At 39.2% G+C, this 16,021-nt stretch overlaps 1 protein-coding gene across 3 annotated transcripts in view; it reads right to left on the bottom strand.

Annotated features, from left to right (window-relative positions):
* The window catches only part of RUNDC3B (RUN domain containing 3B), a gene marked incomplete at both ends in the record, with an annotated part of 51,332 nt that extends 36,196 nt beyond the window's left edge, over positions 1-15,136 (bottom strand). For 2 of the 3 annotated variants that reach the window (XM_080340507.1, XM_080340506.1), the window contains 2 exons: positions 8,114-8,229; positions 14,982-15,085. In XM_080340507.1, the coding sequence (XP_080196633.1) occupies positions 8,114-8,229; positions 14,982-15,085 (220 nt within the window). Of the gene's footprint in view, positions 1-8,113; positions 8,230-14,981 lie in introns of all 3 variants that reach the window. The other variant, XM_080340508.1, reaches the window with a different exon arrangement.
* Between the last annotated feature and the right edge of the window lie 885 nt (positions 15,137-16,021).

Consider the following 16,021-nt stretch of genomic DNA (forward strand, 5'->3'; position numbering starts at 1 on the left):
CCAGGTCACTCTGATTTGAAACTGATGCACAAAGAGAAGTTTGGGGCTTTTGTGTATATTTGTGTATTTTGTTGGGTTTTTTTGTTTCCCTTTTCAGTATTCTATATACTCAAGAGTTCTTCACAGGATTCTTAAATCATAGTAGAGCATACACTGTTGTGACATAAAATACAATCCAATAAATACTTCTGTTATTTATTTTCAGGTAGTACTGCATGTTTCACTAATACAGTCAACTAAAGAGTTTTGTTCTTTAAAAAAACCCCTGTTATATATATATATAAAGTCCACTGTTTGTTGTGTTAGTGTTATCTTTATTTTAGAAGCAGGTTGGAATTCTTCAAAATGTGCTTTAAGTGAAGGAGAAATTGATGCGTGATGAAAAAGTTTTGCAGTCACAATTTATTTTCAGTACACCCAGAATATTCCTCTGGGAAGTGACCAAATGAATTGAGCAAATCAATATCTCTTCTGGAGCTTTAACAAAAATCCTTCATATTTTTTTCCCCCACTTGCAATGTATTGCAGTTAGAAAATGAAAGGCAGAATTACGTACTACTTGCAACAACTTCACACAAAATAAATTTCATCACAGACCCAACAGTTCAGACGGAATAGCATACAACTGCAAAAGGTATGAAAAAGTAAGATGAACATTGCCCTCTGGTGACCACCATTATTACGTACCTGCAAACACTTTTCTCCACATAAAATGAGATCTTATTTTTAAGCTAACTTTAATTTATTTCAAGCCTTGAGTTGTACTTCTGAAGCTTTACAAATTTATCAGAAAGACTTCTAAGTCTTTTGCTGTTAGAAAGCTCAGATTTCAAGGAAGACTATATTAGACTTTATTGCAAATAATACATACTGAAAACAAAAATGCCAAAATAGGATGACAAGGATATTTTTATCTAACATGACTTATCTTAGCTCCAAGCATAGCCAGAGCAGTGTCAAAGATCTGCCCCCTAAGATCTTAAGAAATTCAAGTGGTAGTTGTTTTTTTCCCTAGAGGGTGCATGTAACTTGACTTTATGGTCCTTCTGCTTGCTTTGCCGCATGGATTTATCTATTAAATTCAAAGTTTGATAAGACTTATAAGAAAAAAAAAAAAAGGAGAATTAATGTATACCACTCAATATGCCAAAGGAAAAACAAAATCTCAAGGTGCTTCAGTTACTATAGATTCAGGTCTTGTCAGCTCTGTGGACTAAAATAAAAGAATTTCCATGAGGTAAGCACTCTTACAAACTGTTTTTGTTGAAATGTCAGGTGTACCAGACAGCAACAAGAATTCAATGGCACTTAACAACATGAAAAGCTACAGATGTTTTTTATATTCTTTACCATATCAGAAATATTTCTGCCCTGGGGATTTTGCTTGCAAAACTGAGTGCAACTTAAGCGTGAAGACAACTTTGTGTCAGCAATGCCAGTGGTAACTAACAAAGGCAAGCATATCATATAATAACTTTTGTGGCCTTTTCAAACTGTCTTAAGGACAGAATATATTCCATTAAAAAAATGGACAGTTTCCTTACAAAGCAAGCTGGCCATAATTACAATATACTGACATAACAGTGGGCTCTCATCTTGAAGCTAGCTCTGTGAAAGGGTATGATGGGTTTCAGACTTTAGTAGGAATTGTCTTCACTTGAAACTCACAGCTGGATCAGGACCTTTTGTGAACCAACAACTTCTAGATTTCATTATTCTCTCCCTACAACTTTAAACATTGCCCACATTCCATAATATAATGGCATTTGAAGAAAAACTTCTTTAATCATTCTATTCACAGAAAAATATTGGGAGGGACTGTCCAGGAATAGTGAGAATGTATTTTAACAACCAGTAAAAAAAAATTTTAAGCTATATAATCTCCAAAATTTTCAAAGCTTTCAGCATATAAAAGTCTATTTGGCCTTCAATTCATTCAATGTACACAACCATGAGAAGACTCAAGAATGAGGAATGAAATAGCTCCCACTACTCAGTGCTTATCAGGCTGCGCCTAGAGTACTGTGTCTAGTTCTGGTCCTCACAATTCAAGAACACCGACAGATTGGAGAGGGTCCAAAGGAAGGTCACAAAGATATTCAAAGGGCTGAAGAACCTGTCCCACAAGGAAGGACTGAAGGTGTTAGGTCTCTTCTCCCTAGGGAAGAGAAGGCTCAGAGGGGAACTCATCACAGTATTCCAGTACTTAAAGGGCGGCTACAAAGAGGATGGAGACTCACTCTTTACAAGAAGCCATATGGAGAAGACAATGAGCAGCAGGTATGAGATGCACTTGGAAGGCTTTCATCTGAACATAAGAATTTTTTTTTTTTTTTTTTACAGTAAGAACAATAATTCACTGGAACAATCTCCCCAGGGATGTGGTAGAGTCCCCATTGCTGGAGGTTTTCAAGATGTGACTGGACAGTGTGCTGGATATTCTCATCTAGGCTCCCTTTCCCACAAATGGTTGAACCAGATGACCTTTGGAGGTCCCTTTCAAACTGGGCTGTTCTATGACTCTAAAATAATCTCTAAATGTTAAAGGGTCCTAATAAGCTTGGAAACTAATTTTAGTATACAACTTATATTCTGTTGAAGTACTTCTTAAGGAAGGAGTAAGTTTCCTGAGAGGTCCAAAGGACATAGAGTATGTGGTCTTTGCCATGAAGTTTATTTGTCATCAGAAGACACAGAAGCTGACAGCTATTCCAACAGGAATGATGTTACTGCTTTTGTCAGCCAAACAAAATTGTTAGGTGAGCATGGAAGCTGCATGTTTAATATTAAACATTGTTCAAGTTATTTAATTCCTGTTGACAGAACTGCAAAGCAAATAGCAGAGCAATATTGTGAATTTTTTTTATTTCATCCCTTTTTTGAATACTGCTACAAACCTATTTGTATCAACACATTTCTGCTCTATTCTGACAACTAGATACAAAGATTCGCAACACTGTTGTAGATCTTTTTTCACGCCCAAGGAATTAGTCACAAATAAGACATTAAACAGTTTGATTCTTGCTCAATCACAGTCCAATTTCATATCTACAATTTTCCATAGCTGCAAAGTAGTATTAACTAGGATGCTCTAAGGTACAAGCAGGTTTTCTCCAGACTTTCCTGTATTATGTAGTTTTCAGCAAATTTTTCTATCCTGCAAAAAAAAGTTTTAATACAACTTGTTGGCAATAAACTGGCATGCTACTCCTTTACTGAATTTCTGTGATACCTACACTTTTAGTTTGGACCTACAGAATAGGTCATTAAAAATTAAAAATTTATAGTAATTCATAAATCCAGTCATTCAAGATAATGACAAATTCATTTAATATTTTTCTCCATACAGGAGAAAGAAGAATGAGCTAAACCAGAAATTACACAAGAGCCCTACTATTTCTCTTTAGCCAAAATCAGTAATATGGTCACTATGTGTGTATAAATATTAAATCTAGTAACAAAAGCTATTCTGATAATAGCATTATTGCATCAAATAAAGGGCCACCGCAGCTATATGCTTAGACTTTTTCATGACAGCAGTGCCTTTAGCTCTTATTTCCTTAACCTACCTTTTCCACCCCCATTGTATCTCCATTACCTTGACTATTTTATCCAGCAGCCTTGTTTCTCTCAAGAAACATTGTATTACAAGCTGCATCTTACCTCAAAGAACCCTGCCTCCTCAACTGTGACTTAGACTTACAAGTATAAATTGTCTTCTGCAGACATAATTTGTACCCTTTCCTTTTGTAACCACTGTTTACGCCTGTTTACACTGTTAAAAAGATACTCCAATGAAATAGCAGGTAGTAGTAATTGCTTTTTTTTTCCCCTCCTAAAAAGAAATAAAATAAAAACCATATGGGAAAAGATAGAGTACACAGCAGATGTAAGACAAGTCTTTCACTGCTTCAGAATTGAATTATTTAATAATTCATGTTACTGTAAAGAAATGCAAAAACTGAATATTTAGCAGTGACATCACTAGTACAGCCATTTATCATTACTACCACCAGGCTATTGATGATGCATGAAACTAGAACATTTTATAGAATGAGAAAAGGAAGATAATTATTACATTTATCTTTCCACTCAAGCAGCACTGATCACCCTATAAGCTTACTACTCAACAGTAAGCTTTCCAAAAGAAAAAAAAGCAAGCAAATGAATTCCAGTCACTAAAAATCAGGAATAACAGATCAGATAGAGACAACCGGCTTCCACGGGTAACTCTAGCAGTATAAAATATCTTCTAAATGTACATACAAGAAAAAATTCACACAGTTGTGGAAGTGTCAGAATAGCATAGTACACTGCATACTGTATTGTGTCATTATGATGGTAAATGTAAATAAGCATATACATGATCTGAATGAGGTGATCAAGCATGCCCTCAGTAAGTTTGCAGACAACACCAAACTGGGTGGGAGTGTTGACCTGCTGGAGAGTAGGAAGGCCATACAGAGGGATCTAGACTGGCTGGATCATTGGTCTGAGGCCAATTGTGTGAGGTTTAACAAGGCCAAGTGCCGGCTCCTGCACTTGGGTCACAACCACCCCAAGCAGCGCTACAGGCTCAGGGAAGAGTGGCTGGAAAGCTGCCTGGCAGAGGGGGATCTGGGGGGTGTTGATTGACGCGGCTGAACATGAGCCAACAGTGTGCCCAGGTGGCCAAAAAGGTCAACAGCATCCTGGCTTGTATCAGGAATAGTGTGGACAGCAGGACTAGAGAAGTGATTGTCCCCCTGTAGTTGGCACTGGTGAGGTCCCACCTTGAATCTTGTGTTCAGTTTTGGGCCCCTCACTTCAAGAAAGACATTGAGGTGCTGGAGAGAGTGCAGAGAAGGGCAACGAGGCTGGTGAGGTGTCAGGAGCACAAGTCTGATGAGAAGTGGTTGAGGTTTATCCTGAAGAAAAGGAGGCTGAGGAGAGACCTTATCGCTGTCTACAACTACCTGAAAGGAGATTGTAGCACAGAGGGTGTTGGTCTCTTCTTCCAAGTAGCAAGTGACAGGACAAGAGGAAATGGCCTCAAGTTGTGCCAGGGGATGTTTACATTGGCTATTAGGAAAAACTTCTATGAAGAAAGCGTTGTAAAGCAATGAAACAGGCTGCCCAGACAAGTGGTGGAGTCACCATCCCTGGAGGTGTTTAAAAGATGTGTAGATGAGGTGCTTAGGGACATGGAATAGTGCTAGAGTTAGGTTATGGTTGGGCTTGATGATTTTAAGGGTCTCTTCCAACCAAAATGATTCTATGATTCTATGACAAGTACACTTACAGTAACCATGGCATGCAAAAATTACAGAAGTTACTGTACGTGTAACTGTAAAGTAGCACAGATGTGGCCTTTTGGCCATGGCATATTATGTTAACTTTTTTGGAACTATTTTGGTGCCATATATGCTAAGTCTTCTGTAGCACAGGAACAGGTACCTGCATTTGAGCAGCATTCACAGCTCTCTGCTGTATGAGCTGATATGTTTATGCTGACCTCATTTTATCACTAAACAAACACCCACTTCTAAACCACTCTTAAAAAAATGAGCAGCTGGGTTAAAAGAAGTGCATCCACGGGGAAAGTCATTAGTTTTCTGCCTGTTTGATTTCCTGGTCTGGCTCACCACAGCATCCAGTGAGGACCATGGCCAATTACCAGGGAAAGGCAAACACAAAACAGGGGGGTGGGGGGTTGGGGATTGGATGGATATAAAATTTTGTTGCAAATGGCACTGAATTTAAGAAATGTCATTGGGGTTTTCAGTGCTCAACAGGAAAATGTCATGAGCAACCTGAGACAGGTGCTTTCCAAAATAATTCTTCAATAATTCTGAAAAGAAAAAAAACAAACAAAACCACCCAAACCACTATGAATGTTGTTTCATGACCCTCTTGCTATTCAGAGCCAGCAACATCCAATCAGTCACCTTTCAAAAATCAATTTAAAAATGGTGCTCATATTGCTATAATGGGCATTTTTAACAGAATAGACAGGAGGATGAGGACTGGAGAACTATTATTCCAGAATTCTTAATTGCAATGTTTTCAGGAAAAGCACAGAATTCTAGCCTCTGCAGTAGAACATTTTTTCCCCTTAAAATGGCTATCCTTCCTCCCATTTTGTTCTGTCTGGATCCTATCTGAATATGAAACCAATAAGTAGCAACAGTCACTATATTCCACCAAGACTATTTTTTGCTCCTTAAAAGTATGTTATACTTAGTGTCAGAAAAGACAGTTGCCAGTAAAAGTATTCTAATAAAAGTAAGCTTAGTCCTTTACAATTAAAATTAAACACATTTTTTTTTATCTTCCTCACCCAGTACTTTTGAAGGAAGTTAAAGATTAAGAATCATTATTTGCCATAGCCTTAAGAAGGTAAAGGTCTATATACTCAAACTCTCAAATCTGGAACATCTATTTAACTACACTGCCATCGGATTACCCTGACAACTTTAATGCAATGAAGCCATTTATCTTAACATAGACAAACAGACCATGTATGTTCTGCCTGCTCTAAAACATTTTATACAACCCATTGCAATCACCAGTCTGCTTTTAGTGTGCTCCTACTGACAGGAAGCATGCATTCAGAACATATTAGTCATTTCCACCAATAAAATGCCATTTCTTTCAAGCCTCGTGTTGTATAATATATACGCTCTTAAAATTTGCATTATCACGGTACACTTATTATCTTGATTTCCCTTTCACATTTATAAAGAATAAAACAATTAATTGCAGTCATCTAGCTTATTATTGAAATATTCTCCATTTGCAATACAATGCACAAGCTGCTGCTTTTTTTGTATTTTCACTTAACTCTGTAAACTTAGAAGACCATAATGGTAATTACAAGGGGAAGACTGAAACAACAATTCACCTTTTTTATTTTCTCTATCTCTTATTTGAAATAATTTTTTTACTTGTAAATTCCATTTGCCTGTAACCCATTTGCCAACCTATCAAGGCTTCTCCTCTGTACTGCCTGTCCTGAATAGTAGACTGTGAAGCAAAAGAACATTGGGGAAAAAAAAATAAATAATAATATTCATAATGATTTTTGCTTAAATATCACTGAAGCTGGGGGAGAAGTAGAAAACAGGGCAATTTCCCTGCAGTGCCAAGTTGCTAAGTACCCATAATCACTCCAATAATCTTTATCACAATGTGACAAACACTATGTTCCTACCCCACTGTGTGATTTTTTTTTTCCTTCTCTGACAGAAGGACAGCAGGTAGTAATTGTGCTACTGAAATGTCATCCTACACACAATATTGTTCACAAAGCTTAGTTATGAATATTAAAAAAGTAAAAGTATGAAAAGGAGTAGATTGCCATATTACACATCTATATTTAGATGATTATGATGTTCTTCATAATCCTTCAATAATTTCAGAAACTGTACACAGAACTGAGAAATGAGGAGAAGCTTCCAAAGTCCTTTTCTCGTGACTGTTACTGTTAAGGCATGTTCTGTTCTTTTAGCAAAGCAGCTTCCTCTAGAACAACCAGAAATCACAGACATTTTCTTGAATTAGAACATCTGACTCTGATACAAGATGAAAATACACAACTGACTTTTCTCAAAAGCAATGCAATCCAAATCCACTGCATTCCAGTAGCAAAAAAACAAGCTTCACTAGGGGAGAAGAGGGACAGGAATTAAAGCATCTTAACACGGTGTCTGGAAAAGAAGGCAACAAAAGCAGGGAAGGGAGAAAGAAAAGGGAGCACCACAGATATGCTCTCTATAGCTTCTGTTAAAGCAGAAAATACTACAATTGTCTTTCAGACTCAGACTCTTAGGACACAGCCTTATCATAAAGCAGAAAAGCAGACATAGCTCAGCACCATGGCAACATCCACTCGCTTAATTATCAGCCAAGAAGGCTTTCAACAAGAACACTGGAAACGTGTTTCCCAAAAACATATTCCTTCACTTTTCCATAATAATGCAAACAATCAGGAATACAACAGTGAAGGGACAGACACATGAAGAAAGCCAAGACTTTCATTCAGCATCAAAGAGTTTCTACAGATGTACACTGGTTTCATATAAACAAATTCTCACAGCAAAAACATCACTGGTAAGGAAGTTAATTAACGTACCTTTCAGTCGATGACTTAGAATCTGTTCCAGAATGGCTGCAAAGTTATTAAATTCAGGGGAAGTATCATCTATAGTCTCAAAACATGAACGGTCAATCAGAGTCTTGATTGAAAACCTAGAGCAAAAGTACAGGACAGTCATAAATTATATGGACAGCTATTGGTCTTCTCTGGCAGGACAGTAGTTTGTATAAACCAAAAGAGCAAAGAATCAGAAAACCACCCTGATGATTTCAAATTCAGTCAGAGCAACACAAACACATACGACATCAAAAATTAGCCTGGAATTACAATCATCAGTGTTCTTACACATAAAGCCTTAAAATAAAAAGAAAACAAAAATCCCCACACTTTCTATGCAGAAGTGAGTTAATTATTTTATAATTATTTTCATCTTCTCTAAACTATTCTAATAAAGCTGTAGAAAAACAAGCACTCAAAGGCATCCCACATCAATTTCTCTTTGTAATCCTAAACTTAATGATTTTTGCTTGATATTTCATCAATGCTGCTTTTATTCTCAAAATCCATGCCCAAGAATCAGAAACATAAACTTTATCCTATTAGGACAACACTGTAGTTTCATCTTAGTGCAAAAATAATCCATACATATTATAAAACAATGATTTTTTTTCTGCACTGTGAACCCCATGCATTAACTTGGACAGGCTGATTTCCCTGCGAATAACAATAATCCCTGTTTAGCACCATATTATTTCATTATTACACCAGAAAATCTATCAATTTAAATGATCTAACATTTGAAATTGGAAAGGCTGAATTAAGCCACTGTAAAAAGCAGACAAGATGTAACTACTCAATTAGCAAGTTAGCTGTGTTTAGTTACACCTGCACTGACACAATTCCATTCTTATTCAGAATACATTTTAGACCTCAAGAAAACAAGACAAATTTATTTTTCTCTTGTCTGTGCCATTTTAATCATAATCCATTCTTATTTTCCTTTTTGTTCTTTGTTCTTCAGTTTTCAGTCTCAATGCAAGTTTCATATGTCCACAACACTGAAAGAAACACTTATTTTCAGGCGCTTTTTTTCTCCAAAATCCTTATTTGTATTAATGGAGCCATACTAGAGCCTGATGCAATAGTTTTCACAACACCCAGACTTCAACAGAACCAGCTTAGGAAGTTCTTGCTGTCTGCTTATCCCAGATTTCACTCTGCTCCCTCAGTGGGCTCACTGTGAACTGGATCTAGATTTCCAGCATTTGAGAGGAGGGATGAAGTGACTCTTCAATATGAATACATTTTTAATAAATATGCTTCACAGCATATCAAAACAAACAGTTCTACAGCACAGCTGCAGAAGCAGCATACTATATAGGCATGGGCAGGGTGAGACTCCTTAAACCAGCAGTACTATTTTCAAACACTTTGCTCTGTAAAAGTAATTTAACTGCATCCTTAGAGGAGTCAGTAAACACAGCCTCCTGATACTCATTTACTAAATGGAACTAACTATCCTCAAACTGAACTGAAATACATACATTTTAAGAGTTTCAACTCAATTATGTTATACTAAGTAAACTTCTGAATAAAGACTTGCCATCCTACCTTTCCTGCAGGCTTCTATTGTGTTTTTGGCAGAACAGGAATTAGGAGTGAGAAGGGTGGGGGAGGAAGCTGCTTCTGCAGTGCCAAGTTATGACTCAGTTTTGAACTCCTCCACATTTTTAACCAATTTTGAGTGAGAGACATGCATGCCCACCAGTCAATTCCTACCTAGTCAGTATCATTGCTATTGACTAATGGCAGTAATGACTGTTCCCTCAAACACATACCAGAGCTGTGAAATTATCTATTAAAAAAAATTCTTAATTTTGAAAAACAAATGCATATAGCAGTGCCATGACTAAGTCAGTATTAACTCTAGTAAGAAGACTCCTCTTACATGGTGCAGGTCTGAAAAAGAGAAGGTGCAGCATATCACTCACTCATGGGTACAGAGACAAGAGAGACAGTGAGTTAGCAGTGTAACGTACTGGACTATACATAGGAGAAACAATCAGAGAAACAATCGTGACAGGATCATTGATAAACTGCAAAACAAAACAGAGTATAATATGTAGCTATGCCCACTTCTCCTCTATTCAGCGTCCTACTTCAAAGTTCACTGGTTAACATTGTATGGGATACTTATTCAGAAATAGAGACATATTCAGGAAAAAAAAAAACAAAACAAAACACTTGAGAGCAATTCACATACACTTCTGAAAAATCACAGATAAGTTGGACTTTTTTGGAAGTTTGTTTGTTTGTTTGTTTTAATTTTAGAGCATTCTGCAATTCAATTGAAGAAAATAAAAACTGTTTTTAAAGAGAAAACAATTTAAAAATCCTTAAGGTCTAACAGCTCACTATCATTAATGGTGATCTTTTTAAGTACTCGTATTACTGCCACCCTACTCTTCATAGAAATATTAATTTCCCTCTCTCTAGACTGTCACCAAAAACCTAAACAACTTTTATAGCTATGTCAAATTTAAAAGCTATTTAAAAGCTATGGCTTTAAGGAGAATTGACAGGGAGTGTAGGTGCACTTTATTTCTACCAGAAAGATAACAGTGCTACCAGGCAAAATTTGACCAGAATTTTTTTTTTTCTTTTTTTGAAAGTTAAAAAAATTCTTAGGCAAATACTTCCACGTTGATTTTTTTCTTTTTTTTTTTTTTCCCTCCAGTACTACAGAGAGGCAAACATATCTCTAAATGTAACTTAGAAGTCACAAACACATTTTGCATGTTAGATATTCACACTTCACCATGCTTACCACGCAGATTGGAAAATGGATTTAAGGTATGTAGAAGTGATGCCTTTGAAAAAAGTTACACTGTAAGTAAGCATTGAGTAAGCAAAATGTTGTTTCCAGTATACAGCCCCCCAAAAAGAAACCCCATGTTCTTGTGCAGATATGTGGAACCACTTGGGGACTGAAAGTCAGAAAGAAAAGGTTAAGTCTAAAGTACACAAGAGTTATGAACAAAAGTGTGCAAGTGGGTAGAGTTAGAGCAGCTTTCTTGTTTCTGTTTGTTGTTCCCAACTTCATTTCTCCACTGGGCTGCTATGGCAGCACTGCACTCCAGAGCAACAGTCCAGCTACCTTTCTGAGGTTAACAGAGAAATTGTAACAAAAGGGCATGAGAAAGTAAAGTAGCTTCAAAACAAATGTAAAATTTTCTAAGATGAGCTTTTTGGTGGACTATAGAAGCAGAGGAGTAATATAGATCCAATACCCGTTGCTTCAAGACTCTTAAAAAAAAAAACCAAAAACCAAAACAAAACAGAAAACAAAACCAAAATAAAACCAAAACAACAACAAAAAAACCCAATATAGTCTTTTATCCAATCATTTCCCATTGTGTCACTGCAACAATAGGGCTGGCTTTGTTTGTGTGTGTGTGACTTTTATTTAGTTGGTTTTGGCTTTGTTTGTTTTTCTTCATACAGTAACTCTCATTGCAGAGATTCCAATAATAGTGTTTCTAAACAACCTTTTTGAACTCTGATGTTTTCAGACTCTGACATATTCTTCTCTGTCATGAATCTAGTCTTGTTTGAACCAAGAAAAGATATAGAAACAGTAGCATTCTCCAGCCTTAAGAAGACTTTCTGAATTACGTAAGAGAGAAACATTCTCTAATAAGAAAGATTCATAGCAATCTTTTGAAGTACATTCTTCTACTGTTTTGCAAGATGCACAAGAAGGTCTCCAAAACTTCTTGAATAACTCCACACCAAAGCCAAACCTTTTGTGAATATACCTCAGGTCTACAGGCTTATTTCCAAAATGGCAACAAGTCTCTAATCAAGAAGTAAATAAGCAGAAAATTTGACTGCTATGGGAATGTCACTTTTCATTATCAGATTCCCCTTCTCTCAGATTTCAAATGAATGGAAGGATTCTGTCAAATTTATTTAGCTTGCAATTTGGGAAATGTCATTAAAATGCCATTTTAAAGAATGTAGTCTATTAATATAGAACAATCCCCAATTAGAAACCAATACACCTTACACTGGAGAACACAGCTTGGGCATGAAACCAGACACTTCAGCTAAGGGTCAATGTTATTGGAACAGCTCTGATATATTTCCTGACAGTTGTTTAATTCTGTGTGAACATTCTGTATTTAAGCTATGAGCCTCACTTTCAAGGCCTGTCTCTATTCTTTTTGGTGGTTCTATATCTTCAATCTATGAATCTTAGGGAAGACTAGATTAAAACAAGGTGGACAACCTAGAACAACCTCAGTATCCTGGTACCATTTGTTCGAAAGTGGAAGACACCAAGCTTCAGGGAAAAAAGGTAGGGAGAGAGACAGAGCTTAGAATGTCTTACTTATTCAAACAAAAAAATCCTAAAAATTATTGCAATTAAAATCACGGCTGTGGAGTTACACAAACATAAACATGTATTTTCACATACAATTGGTTTACGAAACTTTAGTAACTATGTTACTTCCCATGGCTACAGTGCCACTCATCTTTTTACTGGAAACAAACTGTTCCTTCCAAAGTTGTTAACAGAAGAAACTACGCACATCTGCATGAGGAGCTGGATATCATCACTGTAAGAAAAGACTAAAAACCCAAATCCTAGTTCAACTATTAATTAAAAATCTGTTAAATTGAAGCTCTGACAAAAATAGTTCATTAACTTATCAGAGACTGTTAACAGATAATAATTCAGAAGAATATCTTCCTTGTGATCTCTCACCTTCACTGGGTAGCGAGCCGTTTCATTTACATTTAATCAAATTAATTTATTTGAGCTAATTTTACCAGAAATATTTTAAATTCTCTTAGGATTTGATTGGAAAGGACTAGTATCTTACTGGCTTTGATACTATTAGGCTATTCCTAACAAACAACACTTTACAGTAATAGAAAACGTAGAATAACTGCTGCAAAGCACAGAAATATTTTAAACATTTACATTGGCAGTAGAAAGAAAATATAAACAAATATTTACACATTATAGTAATGAAAATCCTTTTTCCTCATCATCCTTTCCAAATTTTACGATGCATTCACAAACTAGGAACCTAAGGTTTTGTGCAGATATAGCAAAACAAAGTTGTTCTACTGAAAATAATTAAAATATGCCAATTTCAAGTAGTTTCTGCAGTAGCTCTTTCTTTCATATGTGTTTGATCACCTTCACTCAGATTTCTAGGCATATCTTTAATATGTCACAACAACTGCAGGACAAGTACATGAAATAAACAAAACAAAAAAGAAAACGTAACAGTACAGAGTACAGAAGATCTCCTCTCAAATGAGAAGACAGGAAAAAATAGCACGCTCTACAGAGTACAACATACGCTTTTAAGAAGAACTGTTTATATCCTGTGCAATTATGCCATTAATTGATAAAACTGATGTTTTCCCAAGCCTGCAGACTGGCAATATTTGTGTCTGTCACAACAGCAAAACTGAAAACTTCCGCTTCTTCTATTTGATTTGCTTCAGCAAGTTTGATAAAAACATTTTTCAATGTTATGGTTACCCATCTTTTTCACAGGCAAGAGTAGAAGTGAGCATAAAAGCCTGGGAAAAGACAGAATAGCATCCATGCTGCTCTGAAACCCAAACACTAGGACTTGAAGGAATACTGAGGCAAATTCCTTTCGGTAGCCAGATGATACAGTTACACTTTGTAGAACCCTCTAACAATGTACAATAAAAGCAAAGGAAGAATATGGGGTTCTAAACTGTTTTTAAAAATACTGCTGCAGCATTAAATAGTGAGGGTACAAAGTTATCTAATAGTTTTCCTTGTTCATCATTAAACTTTCTGAGAATTAAAATGACATCATAGCTTATATGAATCTGTTGAAGACTCTCTCTGGGTAATATTCAAATTAGTTCTCTAACTTAAGAATTTAGCAACTGAAACAACCGAACAAATGGAGTCATTGCTGCCAGCATGTTCATATATTTAAAAGTTTGCCATGATGTAATGGGTCAGTACTGCACACTTGGAAATGCTGCATGAATTCAACAATGACAGCAGTGGAACCACTTGCACAGAAAGCCATAGGAAGTATTTTTAAGCTTGTATAAGCTCAGCACTAAGATACTACCAAAAAAAAAAAAAAAAAAAGTAAAAAAGTGTATATACTAGATCTAGCCTATACTGCGGATCTCCTGATCTAGATTTTGGAGATAAAAATATCCCCGGAACCCAGCCTCCTCGGGGCTGCTCTTGCGGCACCAGCGCGTTAGCAAGAGCACACGGGTAGCGATTCCACAGCAGCCTGAGCAGCCTGGAAGAACAGTCTCCGGTTTCATTTCACGTCCAGTATATATAAAGTCTAATTTTTAAAAGCGACCATACCGCGTCAATTTAAGAGAAATCGACGCTGCAGCCTTCTGTTTGCATATCTGATGGAAACCTCAGTTCAATACTGCAGAGTTTAGGCTGCCCTGCCTGGCTCCGCCACACGCCTTGTGCACGGGAACACAATCGAGGGGCCGAAAACAAACCTCTCCCCCCCTCAAAACCAACACTCAACGCCCCGACGCACCGGTGGCGCTGCCAGGATGTGCCCTTGCACCCCTCGGGCAAACGCTGCCGAAGGAGCTGAGTCAGGACGGAGGGCGCTGCCCTCTCTCGCCACTCCGTGTCCCCGGGGCCGGCACCCCCGGCCCCCACCCCTAGCAGGGCGGCCGCAGCTGCGGCAGGGATGCCGCCCGCGCTCCCGGCCCCGAGCGGCCGCCACGAGTCACCTGCGCGGGGCGGCGGTGGCAGCGCGGTCGGTCCCCTCGGGCAGGGCTGCCCACGGCCAGAGCGGTGAGAGAAGGAGAGGCACGGTCCCCTCGGGCAGGGCAGGGCCCGGGGGCTCACCTGCAGACCGTGATCAAGTTCCGCCTTTCCACCGCGGCGTTGCGAGAGGGGACGCTCTTCCTGCGGGCGGAGACGTTAAGCCCCCCTAAGCCGAGGGACGCCATCTCCGCTGGGCGCAGGTGGAGCCGCCAGGGCTGGCGCGGAGCCTTTGTTCTCGGCCTCCCGGGCTCGAGGATGCTGCGCCCGCCGCCGCACGCGAAGGGGGAGGCCCCCGTGCGCTCCCCGCTCCTCCTCCCCCCGCCCGGTCCTTGCGGGAGCAGCGCCCCGAGGCGGGCGGCAGGGCGGGCGAGGCAGCGCCGAGGTCCCCGCGGCGGGGGCGGCCCGGGCCCCCCCGCCGGTGCCGGCAGCCGGGCAGCCACAGCGCCGCGAATCGCAGCGCTGCAGAGCGCCGGCGCCGCCAGCCAATCAGCGCGCGGGAGGGGCGCGGCGCCGGCGCCGGCAAGGGCCGGCACTTCAAAGGGACGCGCGCAGCTAGCGGTAAGCGGCCGCGAGACGGGCGGGTCCCGGTACCTGAGGCGGCGGGAGGGGGAAGTCTTGCCTTTCCCCTTCCCGTTGGGGGAACGGAGAGCGCTCCACCGGGTGCGGAGGAAGGAGTCTGCTGGGCTTTTTCTGCGCTCCCCTTTTGCCAAGTGCTCCTTTCTCCTCATTCGCCCTCGTGTCCCATCAGTTAGTACGTGTCTCTGCGGTTCAGGACCCTCGAGCAAGTCCTGTGACCCTCTAAGCATCTGTGAACTTGTGGGCTTCTTTTGGTATCGCTTCTCTCTCTTAGCAGTTGCCATTTAGGATGTGACCCGGTTGTAGGCTGTGGTAGTGCTTGGCTTAGAGTTAAAGCCACTCTGAAGCATTAGGGGCTGCATACGTAACGTTTGGAGGCATATGTAGCATTCGGAGATGATGCTTGTGGGAAAAGGTGGATGAAACCTCTGCAACAAAAGTACAGTCATTTGTCCTTGCTCTAAAGAAAAGGCCTGATTTTTGAGCATGCTTAGAAGAGCTCGGGATGAAGGGCTTTGCCTTGGTGTCAAGTTGTAGATGAGACA

The sequence above is a fragment of the Nesoenas mayeri genome (assembly GCF_963082525.1).
Source record: "Nesoenas mayeri genome assembly, chromosome: 2".
NCBI lineage: Eukaryota > Metazoa > Chordata > Aves > Columbiformes > Columbidae > Nesoenas > Nesoenas mayeri.